This window comes from Amblyraja radiata, chromosome 29 (genome assembly GCF_010909765.2).
Source record: "Amblyraja radiata isolate CabotCenter1 chromosome 29, sAmbRad1.1.pri, whole genome shotgun sequence".
Classification (NCBI taxonomy): domain Eukaryota; kingdom Metazoa; phylum Chordata; class Chondrichthyes; order Rajiformes; family Rajidae; genus Amblyraja; species Amblyraja radiata.
The window spans coordinates 22,703,006-22,722,900 of NC_045984.1; the positions used below are offsets into that span (position 1 = coordinate 22,703,006).

Genomic DNA, 19,895 nt, shown 5'->3' on the forward strand with positions numbered 1-19,895 from the left:
AGTTTCCCCATTTGGCCAGAAGTTCTCCATTTTACTTTCTCTGCTGTAGAGGCTGACGTGGCCATAAAGCCCAGAGATTGTGTGAGGGGGAGAGGGAGGGGAAGGTGTATGCTTATACCATCCACGGCTTGTTAATCAGAAGAGATTAAGTAAGGATCAACAGATGTGGTGATACCATGGTCTTTAACTAAAGGTGGTCTTTTTATGCAAGGCAAGCTTGTCCACTCCCATCCATCTCTGCCTGATCATTGCAGCCTGATGATTTTTTTAAAAACCGATGCAGCATGGAAACAGGCCCTCCGGCCCAATGAGTCCACGTCTACAATCGATCACCCCTTCACATTGGTTCTATGTTATTTCGCTTTCTCATCCACTCCCTACTCACTAGGGGTGGTTTACAGAGGGCAATTAACCTGGTTGACAGTACACAGTGGTGCAGCTGGTAGAGCCGCTGCCTCTCAACGCCAGAGACCTGGGTTCGATCCTGTCCTTGGGTGTTGTCTGTGTGGAGTTTGCACGATTTCCCTGTGGCTTCGCGGGTTACTTCTGGGTGCTTCGGTTTGTTCCCACATCCCAAAGACTGTGTGTTTGTAGGTTAGTTGGCCTCTGTAAATTGCCCCTAAAGTGTATGGAGTAGATGAGAAAGTAGGAATGGGTGATCGATGGTCAGTCTGAAGAAGGGTTTCGGCCCGAAACGTCGCCTATTTCCTTCGCTCCATAGATGCTGCTGCACCCGCTGAGTTTCTCCAGCATTTTTGTGTACCGTCAGTGTGGACTCGTTGGGCTGAAGGGCGTTTCCATGCTCTAATTCTAACTCTGCTCAACTCATGAAACTCATTCACTACGGGATAATAGTCTCAATAATAAAAACAGGAAATGCTGGAAATATTCAGGTCAAGCATTATCTTCGACCTGAAACGTTAACAGTTTCTCTTCCCGCAGATGCAGACTGACCTGCTGAGTATTTTTAGGATTTTCTGTTTTTATTTTAGATTTCCAGCATCTACAGGATTTCTTTTTGATTTTCAAATATTTTCAATAGTTTTTTTTGCAGCAAGAACAATGCTTAAATGTTCAAGTTAATTGACTGGTTCTGTGCCAGCAGTATCCTTGATTTGCCTTTTCAACTGCGCAAATGATGCTTTCATTTTCACGAACGCAAGGATGGTGAGCGGCGACAGCTTTGTGGTCATTTTAAAGTGATCAATCCCAGCCAATAGACCATTGAGTTTATAAATGCTGATATCCCGACCCACCAGCATCAATGAAACGTATATTTTTAAAAAAAACCTGTAATTCGCCATTTTCAAATAAGATCAATACAAAAGTTTACATCACATTTGACTTGTTAGTTCACAAATTCATTTTCATTATGTAGGTCACCTGTGTTTCAGTGTTCCACATGCAGTTGATTATAAAGAAGGTTGAACATGGAAGGAACAGTCAGTATTTGCCCTCGGTACAATGTTAGTTGCTGTACACTACCTCGTACTTGATGCTCAAGGCTGAGAATGACTTGGACGGCCTGATGCAGGATGATCAGTTTGGTCTGAGCTTTATCAGTATTTAAGTGCAGCTGACACATGCGGCCCAACTCTTTGAAAGCCTCATTGTGGTTTCTGATGCGAATTCGCTCTCTGACATTATTTGCCATTCGCCTTTCACGATTCTTCACGTCTTTCTCTTCGCCTGTAAAGCCTTCATCAGTACTGCAGGGTTCATAGTGCCAACAGGTGTTAGTTAGGGATGGCATTTAAAAATAATCGCCATATTCCCTCTGTAGTGCAAAACGATTCTATCAAATCTCAATCATAATTTTAAAATTTTAAATAGGTGCCAAATTTGTTTTAATAAATCAGTTAATGCCTCTGAATTTGTTATCATTGGTAGAGTGAGGCAGGCTAACACAAAAATGTGATAAGTTAAATATAACAATTAGCCAATAAAACAGGTCTTGTGGCTTACAGCAAACTACCACACCCAGAGCAAACTGCTAAAAGAGATGGGTACAGGAGGGTACATAACCCTCATTAAGGAGTTCCAATTCACTACTCAGATTGCATGTTAGTAACTATCTGGCTTTATAAATTATAAAACAAAAAGCGATGGGATATATTCTCAATTAGTTTCTGTGATAGTTGAGACCTTTCGCAAACTTCTAGAATCAATCCTAAATCGATGCAGATTTGGTAAATTTAAAAAAAAAAACATAGTACGTTTCAATTTTTAATTCTCTTTAAAATGCAAGACTGTCACTAACAGCACTTTAGACAGCTGCCTTACGCATTTTCCAATCCTGATGTGCCATTCAGGTAAACATTTTTTGTTGTTAGCAAAGCTCTGCCAAATGTGTTGTTAAAAAAATGTCCAAAACAATCTAGCATTATTGAAAGCTTCAATATTTCACAAAAGCTAAAACTAACTTTTAATAAATTTAATGTATATCAATTAAGAATTTCCTTAATATCTATATAAAATTTTTCACAGGGAATGCTAGTCCACTCAAATTTATTTGCCTTTAAACCTTTTGTGGTTTGTCAAGTTTCACTATTTGACGTTGATAGTGTTTTTGATTGTACTCACATTTCCTCGCTCATTTTATTTTCTTTGGTTGCTCGTAGTCACCACGGTGACACACACTGTCACTGTGCTTTTCTACATCTGAATGCTAGAATTGCTGTTGATTTGCCACAGTGCGCAGAATGAGGCCAACTAGGAAATCTCTCTCACCGTTACTGCTCAGGCTAGCTCGAGGCGGGCTTTTATCATTTACACAGAATCATGTGTTAATGTAAATCAGAACTTTGGCAAAAAAAACAAATTGTTGGAGGATCTCAGCGCATCAGGCGGCATCCATGGTGGGAAATGGACAGTTGACGTTGCAGGTTGGGACCCTTCTTCAGACTAGAGTTGGAGGAAAGCTGGAAGATATAAGCGAGGGGAGGGGTGGGGATGGAGCTGGACAGTGATCCAGGCAAGGTGGAGTTGATTGGAAGACGAGTCCGATGCGACAGCGGAGGGTGGAGATAGCAAACGAGGTGATCAGTGGAATCTGAAGGAAGGAAAGTGGGGAGTAGAAGTAGGGGGAGGGGGGAAGATTATTCCACCTTTCACTTGCCAGATCTCGACCCACCCTTTTCCTTCACCTTTCTACCAGCCACCCCTCTCTACTCCATCCCCGCCTAAAGAAAGATCCCGACCAGAAATGTCACCTGTCCACTTCCCTCCACAGATGCTTCCTGACCCGCTGAGTTCCTCCAGCACTTTTTTGCTTTGCTCAAGATTCCAGCATCTGCAGCCTCTTGTGTCTCTAAATCAGAACTTGGAACTGTAATACTAAATCAGAGTTGCCAGACGTGTCAGAACGAACAATTCAATCGTTTAATTTTTTAAAAATAATAAATCAATTTTCAGCCTTGAACACTACCAAGTACGAGGTCAGAATGGAACCAGTGAGTGTCGGTGGTTTGGGACCATCCAAGCTATGAACAGGAGAGCAGAATACATTTGTTACGACATGGAGCAAAAGCTGGCCAGAAGCAAACAGTCCGAAATCCAAGTTTATAACCAAATGCAAAAGGAACTGTTAGACGGCTTGAGTGTGCCAAGATTTCCATGCATTTAGAGGACTGAGAGGGGAGGTAAGCAAGAGGGATAAGACTACAGGCACCCAAAACCCAAGGCACCTCTGAAAAGGTGCAACAGGAACACACAATAATGAAGCAAAGATGTCGAGGAGCACCAAGGAGGCTGGGTTAACCTAGCAAAGCTAAACACAACCCCATAAGATGAACAAACAGATGATCATCCGGTCATTTCTTTCCTGACATTACTCTTGGAACTTTGAGCGTTTTTGGTGAGTCGAGGCAAATACATGTAGCTCTGAGAGTCATCAACATTGATACCTCTCAAAACTTAGATGAGTGTAGTAGTTCAGACCGCAAATGAATGCAGTGGTTTAGATGGTAAATTCACTCACGTTTCCTTTTAGAAGTACGGGACGGGGGAAGAAAATTAAACTCTGGGCTGTTGAAAAGCTACGGTGATGCACGATTCTTCCAGTAAATGTGAACAATGAACAGCCCAGCACAGGGGCATACGTTCAGAAGATGCGTGACGTGACAATGTTATCTCGTCTTTCCCCCTTCTCCCTCAGCTACTTCTTTTCCTCCATCTACTCATCAAAGTGGGTATTCTTGCTTCTGCCAGGAAGCAGCTTATATACGACTAATGCTGCATTGCATCCAAGATCAATCACAACAGGGTGGCACGGTGGCCCAGCAGTAGAGTATCTAGCTGCCTTACAGCGCCAGAGACCCGGGTTCGATCCTGTCTACGGGTGTTGCCTGTACAGTGTTTCTAAATTCTCCCCCCGACCTGCGTGGGTTTTCCCCTGGAGCTCTGGTTTCCTCCCACACGCCAAAGACGTACAGGTTTGTAAGTCAATTCGCTTGGTAAAATTGTAAATAGTCCCTAGTAGGTTTCGGATAGTGTTAATGTGCGGGGTTCACTGGTCGGCGCAGACTCGGTGTGCTGAAGCGCCTGGTTCCGTGCTGTATCTCTAAACCAAACTAAACCTCCACACTAAAAGCCTGGGAGCAACAGCAATCGGGGCAGAAATTCTGGTTTACAAATTCACCTTTATTTTCCAAGGGTATGGAAGCCAAGTTTAGTATATTTAGTGTTGCCTTGGTGGAGATTGATATTTTCAGTGTTGTGGTCTGGATGGTACAATGCCACAGTAAAGCATTGCCCAACATGTCTGACTGTTGTGTAGAATTTCAGATGATGGACTTATTTATTTAGCCATCTAATGTCACCTCACTGCCCCCTCCTAAAAGAAAAGCAATGCTGGATAATATTTCTGGACCAGACATTACCCCCAGGTATTGCTTCACAAACTACACATAAAGCTTCAAGATGATAAAATAGTCACCAGGAAAGTGATTCGGGAGAGCACAAAACTGAATGTTCATTTGGTATTGTAATTTTCTGCAAAATGCCAGGTTTGTAAAACAGGAGCTGCATGTTGACGGAGAATAGGGAGGAGAAGCCTTTTGGCATGTTGCATCTCGCAAGTACAGAAAGCCCTATGCCGGATGATATCACTATGTCCAACTGACCTCTGACTTGCTGTTCCAAGTTGAGAATGACTGACACAGCCTGGTGGAGAATAAGCAGTTTTGTCTGTGGCTTGTCATTGTTAAGGTGAAGTTGACACATGCGTCCAAGTTCCTTGAAGGCCTCATTGATGTCACGCACACGCAGGCGTTCACGGGCATTATTAGCTACTCTCCTCTCCCGCTCCCTCTCTGCCTTTTGCTCTGGGAGTAGGTGTTCATCATCATCTTGACTACTGATCAAAATACAATAAAAACATCCCTCAAGTACAAACATATCAACTGGAGGTAATTGAGGCAACTGCATGCCCCCACTTCAAATATCTGAAACAATCAAAAGCATTGCCACACAAATATGTAATAATATTACTACAATTATAACGTTCATGCATTATTTTTGAAGGCTGCAATTCGATAAAACATTTAAAAACTTGGCTCAATTACAAGTAAAAGATCTGAATAACTAAACTGTTCATCTACCAGTTAGCACATTTTCTCTTTTATAATAAAAACATTAATAGTGTCACACATTATGGTTTATACCATTATATCTCACCGCATTCTTGATAGACATGCACGAGTCTGCACTATAGTTGCCTACAAGCACAGACACCACAAATTTGTGAAAGTTTGGGTGAAGCTGCAAGACATCATGCCACATCTCACTTTGTAAACTTATCACTGGGTTTCAGAAAAAAATGCAATTAATTGAAAGTTTGTGGCTACGGACAATCTCATTCCAAGAGTTTTGTTACATTTTCAAATGTTTACTTTGCGGAAAGCCGTTGAATATATAGAATTGCCAAACTGTGGCGCCAGAGAGGAATTCCAACTCCATTGCCATTACATTAAGATGCCTACATCTTCTACAGCTGACACGGTCCTGAACATTCTCGGATATGGGTGGTTAAATAACTTCCTTGTACAGACATTGGCGACGGCGCATTTGGAGATCAGTTTTGGTCACCCTGCTACAGGACCTTGCCCACAACATGCCCCTTCTTCACTAGTTCCATCTGCCTGCGTTTGACCCAAATTCCTCTAAACACGTCCTATCCAAGTACTTGTCTAATTGTTTCTTAAATGTTGAGATAGTCCTTACCTTAACTAACTCCTCTGGCAGCTCATTCCATACACCCACCACCCTTTGTGTGAAAAGGTTACCCCTCGGATTCCTATTTAATCTTTTCCCCTTCACCTTAAACCCATGTCCTCTTGCTCGACTTCCTTGCTTTACAATTCCGTGAATCTGATTCTTTGCTGCCCCTTTTTAAATTCCAGCACCAATTCCTGAAAACTTTACTGATAATTTGATCTTCAGGCTCCAATGCAAGTTGCACAATTCAAGGCCAAATGTCTGCTGATTAAAAATATGTGCAGGATATCAAACAGCTGGCAATGCAGAGGCTCGGCATGGAACAAATATTTACAGATGTTAGTGTGCACATCGAGGACACTGTCCCATCACCTGCTTATCCTGCAGACCTCCAACAAATTCCTTCTGGATTAAAATGACGTCACCGACTCACATTAACCCTATTTCTCACTTTAATCCCGAGTAAATTATTGATCAAGTGAAGTGGTGTAGCTAGTAGAGCTGCTGTCTTACAGCTTCAATGGCCCGGGTTCAATTCTGACCTCGGCTGCTATCTGTGTGGAGACTGCACGAAAGCTTTTCACTGTACCTCAGTACACAGGACACTAATAAAACGAATAAACTACACTAAATGTACTCCTCGTGACTACCCGAGTTCTTCCAGGTACATTTTCTGCCCTCTCCTAAAATTGTGCAGGTTGGTCAATTGACCACTGTAAATTGCCCCTCACCCCTATGTGGGTGAGTGATAGAAACAAGGTGGGGAGGGTGGGCGCATTGATGGGAATGTGGGGAGAATTAAATGGATCAGGATGGGATTGGTGTAAAAGTGAATGTTTGACGAGCTGGGCGAGTGGCTTGTTTCCATGCTGTATCTCTCTATGACTTTTGACAATTAATGAGTTAAATTTTATTTTCATTTGATAGTTTATAATTTACCAAATGCCAAGGAAAATCAGACTAGTTAAATACGATAGTTAAAGCCTTGGAAAAAAAAAATCTCATTATCAATAACCCGACAAGTGTCAGATACGTTAACTTGAATGTGAAGAGCAGAAATATTTCAATGCCACTTAGTTTTATTTCATATACTGGAATAAGTATTTACACAGAGTGGTGTGTGCCTGGAGCACTTGCTGCGGGTGATAGTGGAAGCAGATATAGCCATGGCATTTAAGAGGCTTTTAGATGAACACATGGGTGTGCAGGGATGGAGGGGTGTGGATCACGTGCAGGCAGATAAGATTAGTTTGGCTTGGCATAATAGAAGTATAGTGCAGGAGGCCATTCGGCCCTTCGAGCCTGCACAGCCATTCATTGTGATCATGGCTGATCATCCACAATCAGTAACCCATGCCTGCCTTCTCCCCATATCCCTTGATTCTGCTAGCCCCAAGAGCTCTGTCTAACTCTTTTAAATTCATCCAGTGAATTGGTCTCTATTGCCTTCTGTGGCAGAGGATTCCACAAATTCACAACTCTCTGGTGAAAAAGTTTTTTCCTTATCTCAGTTATAAATGGCCTCTCCTTTATTCTTAGACTGTGGTCCCTGGTTCTGGACTCCTCCAACATTGGGAGCTATTCATAGTTGACAGACAATGTGGGTTAATGAGCCTGTTCCACTGTTGCACTATAGACAACATACAATAGGTGCAGGAGTAGGTCATTCGGCCCTTCGAGCCAACACCACCATTCAATGTGATCATGGCTGATCATCCACAATCAGTACCCCGTTCCTGCCTTCTCCGCATATCCCCTGACTCCACTATCTTTAAGAGCCCTATCAAGCTCTCTCTTGAAAGTATCCAGAGAACCGACCTCCAACACCCTATGAGGCAGAGAATTCCACAGCTCTTCTATGTGCTATGGACCGCAAAATAATTCCCAATTTACATGACATTGTATGGCAACAGTGGGCCCAACATTTAGATTAGAGATACAGTGCGGAAACAGATCCTTCGGCCCACTGAGTCCGCACTAACCAGCGATACCGCTAATACTATCCCACACACACACTAGGGACAATTTATTTGCATTTATACCAAGCCAATTAACCTACAAAACTGTACGTTTCTGGAGTGTGGGAGGAAACCGAAGACAGCACCCGTAGTCAGGATGGAACCCGGGTCTCTGGTGCTGTAAGGCAGTAGCTCTGTGTCGCCCGCTACTCCCTCCTGCTTGAAACGCGAGGCACTTAAGAGAATTATTCTGTCCAGCAGCCCACTGCTTCTTAATCTTCTTCAGTAATGGGAAAACATGATGTCAGAGGTGAGAACCAATACTCGACCATAAAAAGGTGGTTTGGATCCACTTGAAATCCCTGCATTCAATCCATGTGCACAATGCTCGTTAATTGCAAAGATCCAGCTGAGCACCTCAAAAAGGAGGAATTTGCCAATTTCCAGATGGAAGAAAAAAAATCAGCCCGTTTCAAAGTCTTCAAACCTCCAAGCAGTATTCCGTATTTGCTGTGGAGCTCGTTCCATTTGCCACACACAGCTGGAGTTTTACAATTCAATTAAGTGGCACTGAATACATCAACTAAACTTAGAAACTCCGAATTAATATCACAGGCAAACGACTGCTAACCCACAACAACGTCACTGTACCACCCGCACTGATGTAGCCTAATATAGACCTCGAAGAAAATAAACGAACAGGAAGGTGGAACACTGTTACTGTATCTGCAAAACTGTGTTAGGATTTTACAATCTAGGAGATTTAGCTGCATAATCAACAAGTAATACCTATAAATTCTAAATTCCATGGAATATGCATATTGTTCTGTAAAGGCACAACGTGCTGGAGTAACTCAGAGGGTCAGGCACCATCTCTGGAGAAGGTGGCTAGGTGACGTCTTGGGTAGGGACTTCTTCAGACCAAATGAAAGAGGGTCCAGACCCAAAATGTCATCTGTCCATGTTCTTTTTTCTCTGTCTCACATATTATATTGTTTACAGTGTACTATGTTTACATATTCTGTTGTGCTGCTGCAAGTAAGAATCTAATTGTTCTAACTGGGACATATGCCTCTCGACTCTTCTCCAGGGATGCAGCCTGACCCGCTGAGTTACTCCAGCACTTTTTGCCTTTCCTTGGTAAACCAGCTTCTGCAGTTACTCGTTTCTGCATAGTGCCATATGTCCATGGAACCGATGCACTACAATGCTGTGAACTATATTCTGCACTGTATCTTTCTTTCACTCTGCACTACCCATTGTACTTGACTTTGACTTGATTGTATTTATAAAATGATACATCCGAGCTGCTTGGATAGCAGGTAAAACAGAGCTTTTCGCTGTCCTTTGGTACAAGTGACAATAATAAACCTAAACCTAAAATATATGCCTAACAAGTTATCACAAACACAATATTCACTAGTTCTAGTACAAATATGACAGCTTATGAATTAGCAATTTCCTAAATGCCTTCATTAATAGTGATGTTATATTATGTACTTATCCCCATGCCCTTATCCTACATTGATAAAGTGGGCACTTACGCTAGTGTGGCCCCCATATTTTGGTTTGGAACCAGCTTCCAAAAAAAGTCTGAATTAAATAATTAAAATTTTCGGAGCAGTGTTATTGACAACTCACCATGTGGCCAAAATAATTTTCAAAAACATCAGACAGAACTCGATGCCTTGCTGACTTTACCCAAATTTTCCACACATTTCCATATACAATGGTGATGATGCACACCCAAGAATTATAGGGGGGTATTAAGGGGAATATAACACTTTCAATTTACACCTATTATTTTACTTAATAGTCTCTATTCTAATGAATAATACATTTGTAAAGGAATACTCAAAGAGACCTGCACTCAGAGTTACTGAAGACAAGTAGATTGCAATCGAGTTTCTAGGACAAAAAGGCTAATACCTTGTTCTTGATGCCCTTGATGACATTTTGGAATCTTTCCTCTCGTCATCAGATTTGTCTTCTGAACCCGATGAATTGTGGTTTTCATCATCCTCCTTTTCCTCGCGTTTTATATCTGCAGCAGACTGGCCGGCATTTGATCTCTGCAGACCACTGGTCATTCCTGTGGAAGGATGAGAATCAAAGACGTTACATAATCTGAGCAATCAACCAGGAAGTCAGAGAGAAAAGGGACTGTGGAATCTGGAGTAAAAAAACCCAAGCTGCTGGCAGAACTCTGCAGGTCAGGCAGCATCTGTGGAGGCGAATTTGGGGTTGTGTCCTTACATTTGGACAGAGTGTAGAAGGGGATAATGAGAGGAGGGTGAGGAGAGCCAGCTGGCAGATATTAGGTGCAACCATGGGGGGGGGGGGGGGGGGGGGGGGGGAAGGGGGGGAATGATGGTCAGATTCAACCGGTGGAGTGGGAAATAAAACTGGGTACACAAACTGCAGATGTTGGAATATTGTGCGCAGGACACAAAGTACTGGAGTCACTCAACGTACTGGAGTCAGGCAGCATCTCTGGAGGACACGGATTCTGAAGTATCCCAACTCAAAACACCACCTATTCCCGTCCTTCAGAGGTGCTGTCTGATCTGCTGAGTTACTTCAGCACCTTGTGTTCTATGACTGAAACTGGGTAATGAGATGATAGAAAGGGGCATAGAGAGTGGGGGCTATCTGAAATGTAAACATTCTATGTTCATACAATTGGGCTGTAGATTATCCAGGTGGAGTAAGTATATGGTGCTGTTTAGACCTTGGGTCCTACAAAGTCGAGTTCAGTACCAATCCTCCAAGATATTGAAAGAACATAGCATGACTCACTTTTGCAGCCCACAATAATTGCTTGCTATATAACCATTGACTTGTTGGAGTATGTCATGAAGAATGGTCCCAACCCAAAATATTATTTGTCCATTCCTTCCACAGATGCTGCCTGACTTGCTGCGTTCCTCCAGCACTTTATGTTTTGCTCTAGATTTCAGCATTTGCGGCTCTTTGTGTCCCCTCTTTGGAGTATGCCTTAGACGCAGTTTACCCCCCCCCCCCCCCCACCATAAAATAAAATATTGCAACACCACCTGTATTTAGAAAAATGGTTGTCAATTTTCACTTAGATACCTTTTATAAATCTCCCTAGACTTGGTGACTCCCCCCCCCCCCCCCATCTGGAGTTGAGGTAGCCTATGATGGGTAAAGAAATACTCCAGTTTCCTCCCACATCCCAAAAATGTGCTGGCTTGTAGGTTAATTGGCCACTAAATTGCCCCAAGTGCGTAGGGAATGGGTGCGAAAGTGGGATAACATAGAACTAGCGCGAGTGGGTGATCGATGGACGGTATGTACTCGGTGGGTCGAAGGGCCTGTTTCCATGCCACATCTCTCTAAAATAAATGCCTTCAAGGAAAGCATTCCTTTGGTAACATTAGCAAATGTTTATAATGGATTTATATAATCCACATGGAAATTACTTCTATTTTTCTGTGACAATTAAATCTGACCCCACCAATTTAAGAGGAACTTATTGGAACCCACAATGGGAGGTACATTTATAGTCAGGTGCTAATTACTGAGGGGCCTTTTATACAGGGAGTGGCAATGCAGCTGATGGAGTTTGACACAAGAGTCTGATGAATCACAGGTTTTAACTGGAAGTAACTCAGCGTAGATTTTGGGTTTAAAAAACGGTGTCAGAGTTACAAACCCTAAAAAAAGGAAGCCGAATTATCTCCCCAAAATTTGTTGTTTTACCCGGAGGTTGAGAAGAGACTTGATAGAAGTATATACAATTATGAGGAGCATAGATAGGGTAGACAAAACCTTAGCCCCAGGATAGAAATATCCTAGAGGGCATAGCTATAAACTGAGAGGAGGAAGTTTAATGGAGATTCAGGGGGAAAGTTTAAAAAATAAAATAAACAGAGTGGTGGGGGTCTGGAACACATTGCCAAGGGTGATGGTGGAAGCAGATATGATAGAGGCATTTACAAGACTTTTAGATAGGCACATGGAAGTGCAGAGAATAAAAGGATATGGATCATGTGCAGGCAGATGACTTTTTTTTGTAAACCAGTATCTGCAATTCCTTGCAAATTGGTCTTTGACTCCCAGATGCATGGCTGAGATTGGGACTGAATGGGACCTCAACGATGATGCACCAAGTAGAGATTTCCAAAGATCTTGCCCTTTCACAATATAGTTTCACAAATGAGCATTCACTTTAAGTAGTTTAAGAAGGAACTGCAGATGCTGGAAAATCGAAGGTAGACACAAATGCTGGAGAAACTCAGCGGGTGAGGCAGCATCTATGGAGCAAGGAAATCTATGGAGTAGCACCTATGGAGCGAAGGAAATAGGCAACATTTCGGGTCACAATTTTGGGTTTAAATCTCGACGAAGAGTGTCTGAAGACAGGTCTCGACCCGAAACGTTGCCTATTTCCTTTGCTCCATATATGCTGCCTCACCCGCTGAGTTTCTCCAGCATTTTTGTCTACATTCACTTTAAGGAAACAAGTACACCATGCACACTGACCGCTGTAGGTTTCTGGAGGCCGGTTGAGGTCCGACAGTGCAGTTGACTGTGATGGCAGTACGCGGTTCGACAGAACACTCGGGTTGTTAGATATTCCCGAGCCTTCTTCATGAGCTCCAACCTAGATCCAAAGACAACACATGTTTAGCTATCCAAAGGCTCACGTGAGAAACGGGGGAAAAAAAAAGACAAGAGCAAAAATAACCCCTGGACCACGGCCTCAGGTCAAGACCTCGCTAAAGACCAAAACTGCAGTTGTACAGGGTCTTGGTGAGACCACACCTGGAGTATTGCGTACAGTTTTGGTCTCCTAATCTGAGGAAAGACATTCTTGCCATAGAGGGAGTACAGAGAAGGTTCACCAGACTGATTCCTGGGATGGCAGGACTTTCATATGAAGAAAGACTGGATGGAATCGGCTGGAATTTAGAAGATTAAGGGGGGATCTTATAGAAACTTATGAAATTCTTAAGGGGTTGGACAGGCTAGATGCAGGAAGATTGTTCCCGATGTTGGGGAAGTCCAAAACAAGGGGTCACAGTTTGAGGATAAGGGGGAAGTCCTTTAGGACCGAGATGAGAAAAACATTTTTCACACAGAGAGTGGTGAATCTGTGGAATTCTCTGCCACAGAGGGTAGTTGAGGCCAGTTCATTGGCTATATTTAAGAGGGAGTTAGATGTGGCCCTTGTGGCTAAAGGGATCAGGGGGTATGGAGAGAAGGCAGGTACAGGATACTGAGTTGGATGATCAGCCATGATCATATTGAATGGCGGTGCAGGCTCGAAGGGCCGAATGGTCTACTCCTGCACTTATTTTCTATGTTTCTAAAATTCAGTTTGTCCAGCTTCCAGTCGCCCCATGTCAGAAACGATGTGGAGGCTTTGGAGAGACGTGCAGAAGAGGTTTACTAGAATGTTGTTTGAATTAGTGGATATTAGCTATAAGGGGAGGTTGGACAAACTTAGATTTTCTTCTCTGGAACATTGGAGGCCGAGGTGATGCCTGATGGAAGTATATAAAATTATGATTGAGACAGATAGGGTAAATAGTCAGAAACTTTTTCCCCAGGGAACATAAATCTAATACGAAAGGGTACAGCTTTAAGGTGCAAAGGGCAAAGTTTAATGATGAGTCTGACTCATTATTTAATGAGTCTGAAGAAGGGTTTCAGCCCGAAACGTCGCCTATTTCCTTCGCTCCATAGATGCTGCTGCACCCGCTGAGTTTCCCCAGCAATTTTGTGTACCAAAGTTTAATGATGTATGGGGCAAGTTTTTTTTAAATTTTTTTTTTTTTACATAGAGTGGTGGATTTTATTTTACATAGAGTTTTACATGGATGGTGGTGGAGGCAGACACAAGCATATCATTTAAGAGGATTTTGGATAGACATGTGGATTATGCGGGGAATAGAGGGCTATGGATCATGTGCAGGCAGAGATTAGTTTAACGGCATCATATTCAGCAAAGAGCCGGTTTCTGTGCTGTACTGTTCTATGTACGACTACTCCATGGATCGCAACATTCACAATGCTCACTAGAATTCACCATATTTTAAATTAGCTGTCACTAATTCGGAAAATCTGCCTCCTAGATCTAGACGTTCCACCGATCAAAACCCTCAGAGTCCCACCCACATACCAATAAGATTGTCTCTCGTTCTCCTAAACTTGTATCTAAAAAAATCTCCCGCTTGCTTAACCAATGTTCCTTTGAAGACTAAAGCCCCTATTCTCAGAGACTTTATTTGCTCACTGTAAACATCTCAACACATCAGATCGTATGGCTAACAATATACAAAAGATAATTTCACTTAAAGACAACTATCAGGCAAGAGGTACAGAAGTTTGAAATCGCATGCTTCCAGATGAAGGGACAATTTCTTCTCATCAGTTACCAGGAAACTGAACCATCCTCTCATCTGCGAGAGAGCGATCCTGACCACCCATCTATCTCATTGGATATCTTTAAACCATCTTTAATCCAACTTTTATCTTGCACTTTATCCGTGCAGTGTGGACGGCTTGATTGTATTTATGTATAGTTTATTTCTTTGAGTGGATAGCACCCAAACAAAAGCTTTTTTCACACAACAATAATAAATAAAACTACGCATGCTCGTAGATAACAATAAACTTGCAGAGAGCAACAACCAAAATAAGTCAGACACACAAAAGGGGTAACTTCACTGAGAATCAACCAGCGCGGCAAAATAAACGGGCCGACTTTGCCTAGTGTCACGATCGAGGGAGAACTCACCATGGAATGCCGGTTGGCTGAGAGCAGGACTGGGGGTGTATATCCGGCACTTATACCTCCGACCGGCCCATTGTGCGACGGTCCTATCAACACATGCAAGTCACCATGGTTGTTACCAGGCATAGCTGGTACTGACCCAACAGCGTGACTCCGCAGCACGTGAATGGCATCGTCCAGTCGGTCTAGTCGATCCTCCATCTTATTCTGCTGCTTGGAAAGGAAACGCAATGCTGAAACGCATTTATAAACAAGAGGAAAAGTGCAGCTCTAATCGTTCTGACCAGCTGGAATTAAAAGATCACACATTTCATTCATCGGAAGTGTACGATTGAAATTTCTTTCTTTCTTTTTTTTTTTACACACACACACATCATTCTTTATCAAAAGTAACTCAGTGGGTCAGGCAGCATCTGCGGAGGGAATGGATAGGTGACGTTCGGGCTAGGACCCTTCTCCAGACTGACGGATGCTGGAAAGAGAGGTGGGGTGGGACAAAGCCCGCAAGTGTTAGATGGATGCAGGTGAGGAGGGTGGGGTTGTTGGCAATGTAGGATTTGTGTAAATGGGTGCATCATTGTTGGTGATTTCTCCTCATCTTCCACCCTCGTCTCCTGTTCACCTCTTGCCTTTTCACTTACTTCATCCATCTGCCAATAAACATGTATCCAGCTATCATCAATTGCCTGGCATTTTCCTGCCCCCACTTCGTTTCCAGCTTCATCCCTCCCACCAATCAATATGTCTGAAGGGTTCCGACCCAAAATGTCATCTATCCTTGTCCTTAGAAGATGCTGCCCGACCTGCTGAGTTACTCCAGCACTGTGTTCTACACTAGATTCCAGCACCTGTAGCTCCTTGTGTCTACCTATTCCTTATAAAAAGATTTATTACAGTAAAGCAGGAGGCAATTGCACCTCAAGTTTGAAAAACATTTCAGTATCTTAAGAGGTGCTTTATGAAATCGCAGGGCAAATATATTTGAAGGGGTGTCGATGATTAGAAGGCAATACTTTAAGGTGAGGGGCAAAATTTAAAGGAGATGCGTGGGGCAAGCTGTTTTTTAAAACAGAGTGGTGGTGGTGGTGGTGGAGACGATACAATAGTGATGTTTAAGAGGCTTTTAGATGGGTACATGGGTATGCAGGGAATGGAGGGATATTGATCACATGCAGGCAGATAGGTTTAGTTTATCGGTGACACTGTGGGCCGAAGGGCCTGTTCCTGTGCTGTACTCTCTGTTCTAAGACCTTTGAAACCAAGGAGGAAAGTGGTGGAGAGGCAAGAATGGGGTGAGGTCAAGAGGGAGCAGGGCAATGCTGTCCAACACACACTGGATGTACTCTAGAGAATCGGCCGCAAACCCGCGCCAAATTTAGAGCCAGGATGTCGTGGGCTCTCCATTGTGGGCTTGGTAGAGGCAGGATACAGAAGGACATGAGCAAGTAGTTTAATTAATCCATCAGAGTTCAGCTGGTGAAACGATACAACTTTATTTATCCCCGCAGGTCTGCCACCAGTGATAAAACACAACAAGTTACATGAAATTAAAGTGACGAGTGGAAAGTCCAGGATTGGGGATGTGCAAAGATTGGGGAGAGGGGGAAGGGGAGTCAGTCTACCCCAAAGGTTCCCAACCTGGGGTAAATTTACCCCCAGGGGATAAATTTTGCCTACCCAGGGGGTAAATTTGTTGATTCTGGATGTGTACATATTTTTTCTCATTGACTGACTGTGTTAGGTTCTGGTATATAGGTATCTGTTCATCATTAGTTGTTCATAAATAAGTGAACTAACATTGTTATGTGCTATTAAAGTTGCCAGGGGTAAACGGCACAAAAAAGGTTGGGACCCTCTGTCTACCCCATGACAGAAGGGGGAGGAGTTGTACAATTTGATAGCCACAGGGAAAAATGATCTCCTGTGGTGTTCTGTGCTGCATCTTGGTGGAACCAGTCTGTTGCTGAAGGTGCTCCTCGGGTTGACCAGTGTGTCATGGAGGGGGTGAGCTGTATTGTCCAAGATGCTCCGTAGTTTGAGGAGCATCCTCCCCTCCACGACCACCTCCAGTGAAGATGGGGATGTGGCCATGGCATTACCAATGGCGACGTCTGCAGGGAAAGGGGTCAGAGGTGAAAGGTCAACAGGAGGATGTTCAGGTTAGGGAACTTTGTGCTGAGGTCATGGGCGCTGAAGAGAGTAAGGAGCAACAGGAACTAAGGGGGGTTGTGAGGGAGACGGTGGGCAGGTGGCAGAAAGAGGACCTGCGTGCAGAACTGAATGTGGAGGAGGTAATTCAGGGTCAAGTAGGTTACTGGGGTGCCTCCGAGATAGGTTTGAGGTGGTAGGGTGTCTACCAGCCATGTGTAGATGGTGGACAGACACCAAACGGGCAGCTTTAGTTTTAGCAACACAAAAAGAAAAATTAAAGATGCTTTAAATACAAAAGTGAAGATTTAATTCTTTAGCTATACAGTGCAAGATATGATGAATAACTGAGTTGCAGACTCGAGAAAGATGCATCGGTCTCACAGGAGACACAGTGCAGAAGCACAAGTGGTAACATCAGAATCTGAGTTCAAACGACAAGTTGTATGAACTTGACTTTTCTTCACTTGAAGGTTGAGGCCGCTGATAATGAAATCTTAATTAGAAAAGTTTTGAATAGTCATGGGGCTCCACAGGGTTAATAAGGGGCAACTATTCCTTCCAGCAGGAGAATCAGAGCAAAGAGCTGGACTGCTTAGGAAAGATGGAGCATCTTGGTTGGCATGGACGACTTGGGCTGAATGGGCCCGTTTCCATGCTGTACGACTCGGACATATTATAGAAGAGAACAATAACAATAGCCACAAAACACCACAAGTTTGTTTGGCTCTTCAGATATTATTTTTGAAGAGCTCTCTTAATAATTTTCAAAGGAAATAGTTAATGAAGGGAGAGTGCAGTTTGTATGTTCTCTTCCAAACAATGTTATCGTTGTATTAAATGTTTGCGCTGTGCAGATTTAACATTGCAAATTAAAGTTAATCACGAAAATCTTACCATGTTATGTAGCGTCCCTTCGTAATTTGGTGACAACGCACCCTGGCCCCCACCTCTTGACCACTGACCTGAACCTGCAAAGTGACAAAGGCAATCAGTTTTATTCAATTAAACAGCCTAAAAAGATCTATTCTTAGAGTGAAGCCACATGCAAACTGGAGGAACAGCACCTCTTATTCAGCAGTCTGAAGAAGGGTCCTGACCTGAAACACCACCTATCCATATTCTCCTGAGATGCTACCCGTCCCACTAAGATACTCCAGTACTCAAGTCGTCGTGTTTTATTGTCATATGTCCCAGATAGGACAATGAAATTCTTACTTGCTGCAGTACAACAGAGTATGTAAACATAGTACATAACGGGAGAAAAAAAAAGTTCAGTGTGTGTGTATATACACATTCACACATACTCAATAAATAAACAAATATAGTGCAATAATAATGTCTGTTATAGTTCAGAGCTTATTTGTTGTCGTGTTTAATAGCCCGATGTACCTTCTTCCTAATGGCATTGGTGCAATGAGTGTGTGGCTAGGATGGTGTGGGTCTTTGATGATGTTGGCCGCCTTTGAGGCAGAGACTTCGATAGATCCCTTCGATGGTGGGGAGGTCTGAGACGGTGATGGACTGGGCAGTGGTCACAACTTTTTGCCGTCTTGTCCCCTCCTGGACATTCAAGTTGCCGTACCAAGCCACGATGCAGCCAGTCAGCATGCTCTCTACTGTGCACCTGTAGAAGTTCAAGAGAATCCTTCTTGACATGCCGACTCTCCGTAATCTTCCCAGGAAGTAGAGGCGATGATGTGCCTTCTTGATAACTCCATCAGTGTGCTGGGTCCTGGAAAGATCTTCGGAAATATGCACGCCCAGGAATTTGAAGTTTTTGACCCTCTCCACCATCGTCCCATTGATATAAACAGTGTTGTGGGTCCTCATCCTTCCCCTTCCAAAGTCCACAATCAGTTCTTTAGTTTTGCTGATGTTGAGAGTCAGGTTGTTGTGTTGGCACCATTTGGTTAATCGGTCGATCTCACTTCTATACTCTGATTCATCACCATCTGTGATTCGTTCCACAATAGTGGTGTCGTCGGCGAACTTGATGATGGAGTTCACCCTATGTCCGGCTACAGTCATGAGTATAGAGCGAGTACAGCAAGGGGCTGAGCATGCAGCCTTGAAGTGCTCCCGTACTGATTGTTACTGAGGATGAGGTATTTCCGTCAATTCAGAGAGATTGTGGTCTGCGGATGAGGAAGTCGAGGATCTAATTGTAGAGGGATGCGCAGAGACCCAGTTCCGTGAGCTTGGTAACCAGCTTGGAGGGGATGATGTTATTGAACGTCGAGCTGTAGTCTATCAATCAGGCTGAAGTAAGTGTTTTTATTGTCCAAGTGGTCCAGAGCGGAGTGGAGAGCCAGTGAGATTGCATCCTCCGTTGACCTGTTGTGGCGGAAAGCGAACTGTAGTGGGTCGAGGTTCTTGTCGAAGTAGGAGTGTACTCTGTGTCTTCGTGTGTAAACCAGCAGTTCCTAGTTTCTACATTCCAGAATCTGCAGTCCCTTGCGTCTCGGACAAAATCTCCGGCAGGGACACAATTTCAGTTTTGAACACTGGGTGGTGCTATAGTACCATTTTCCTCAACAGTACGATACGACACGATAAAACTTTATTCATCCCCAGAGGGAAATTGGTCTGTCGACAGTCACAACACACGAGGTACATGAAAACTTGAAATTAAAAGCGAAAACAAAAAGAAAAAGACAAGCGACTGTTGGCTGACTGCCCTGTTCACAGCGCCTTCACCGGAACGAACAAACAAACTAACGACCGAATGCAGACTTATCCCCTGGGCAGAGGATTCTAAACTAGTGCCCCTCCCCCCCCCCACAACAGGCCCCCCTTTGTTCTCC

General features: G+C 43.5%; 1 protein-coding gene across 9 annotated transcripts in view; it reads right to left on the reverse strand.

Moving 5' to 3' along the window:
- The window catches only part of LOC116989471 (transcription factor 12-like), a 133,516-nt gene that overhangs the window by 7,258 nt on the left and 106,363 nt on the right, over positions 1-19,895 (reverse strand). For 4 of the 9 annotated variants that reach the window (XM_033046884.1, XM_033046881.1, XM_033046876.1 and 1 more), the window contains exons 14-18: positions 17,986-18,059; positions 14,944-15,153; positions 12,684-12,804; positions 10,104-10,266; positions 5,124-5,356 (exon numbers count right to left, since the gene is read on the reverse strand). In XM_033046884.1, coding sequence (XP_032902775.1) covers positions 5,124-5,356; positions 10,104-10,266; positions 12,684-12,804; positions 14,944-15,153; positions 17,986-18,059 — 801 coding nt within the window. Of the gene's footprint in view, positions 1-1,485; positions 1,710-5,123; positions 5,357-10,103; positions 10,267-12,683; positions 12,805-14,943; positions 15,154-17,985; positions 18,060-19,895 lie in introns of all 9 variants that reach the window. The other 5 variants (XM_033046883.1, XM_033046879.1, XM_033046878.1 and 2 more) reach the window with 3 other exon arrangements.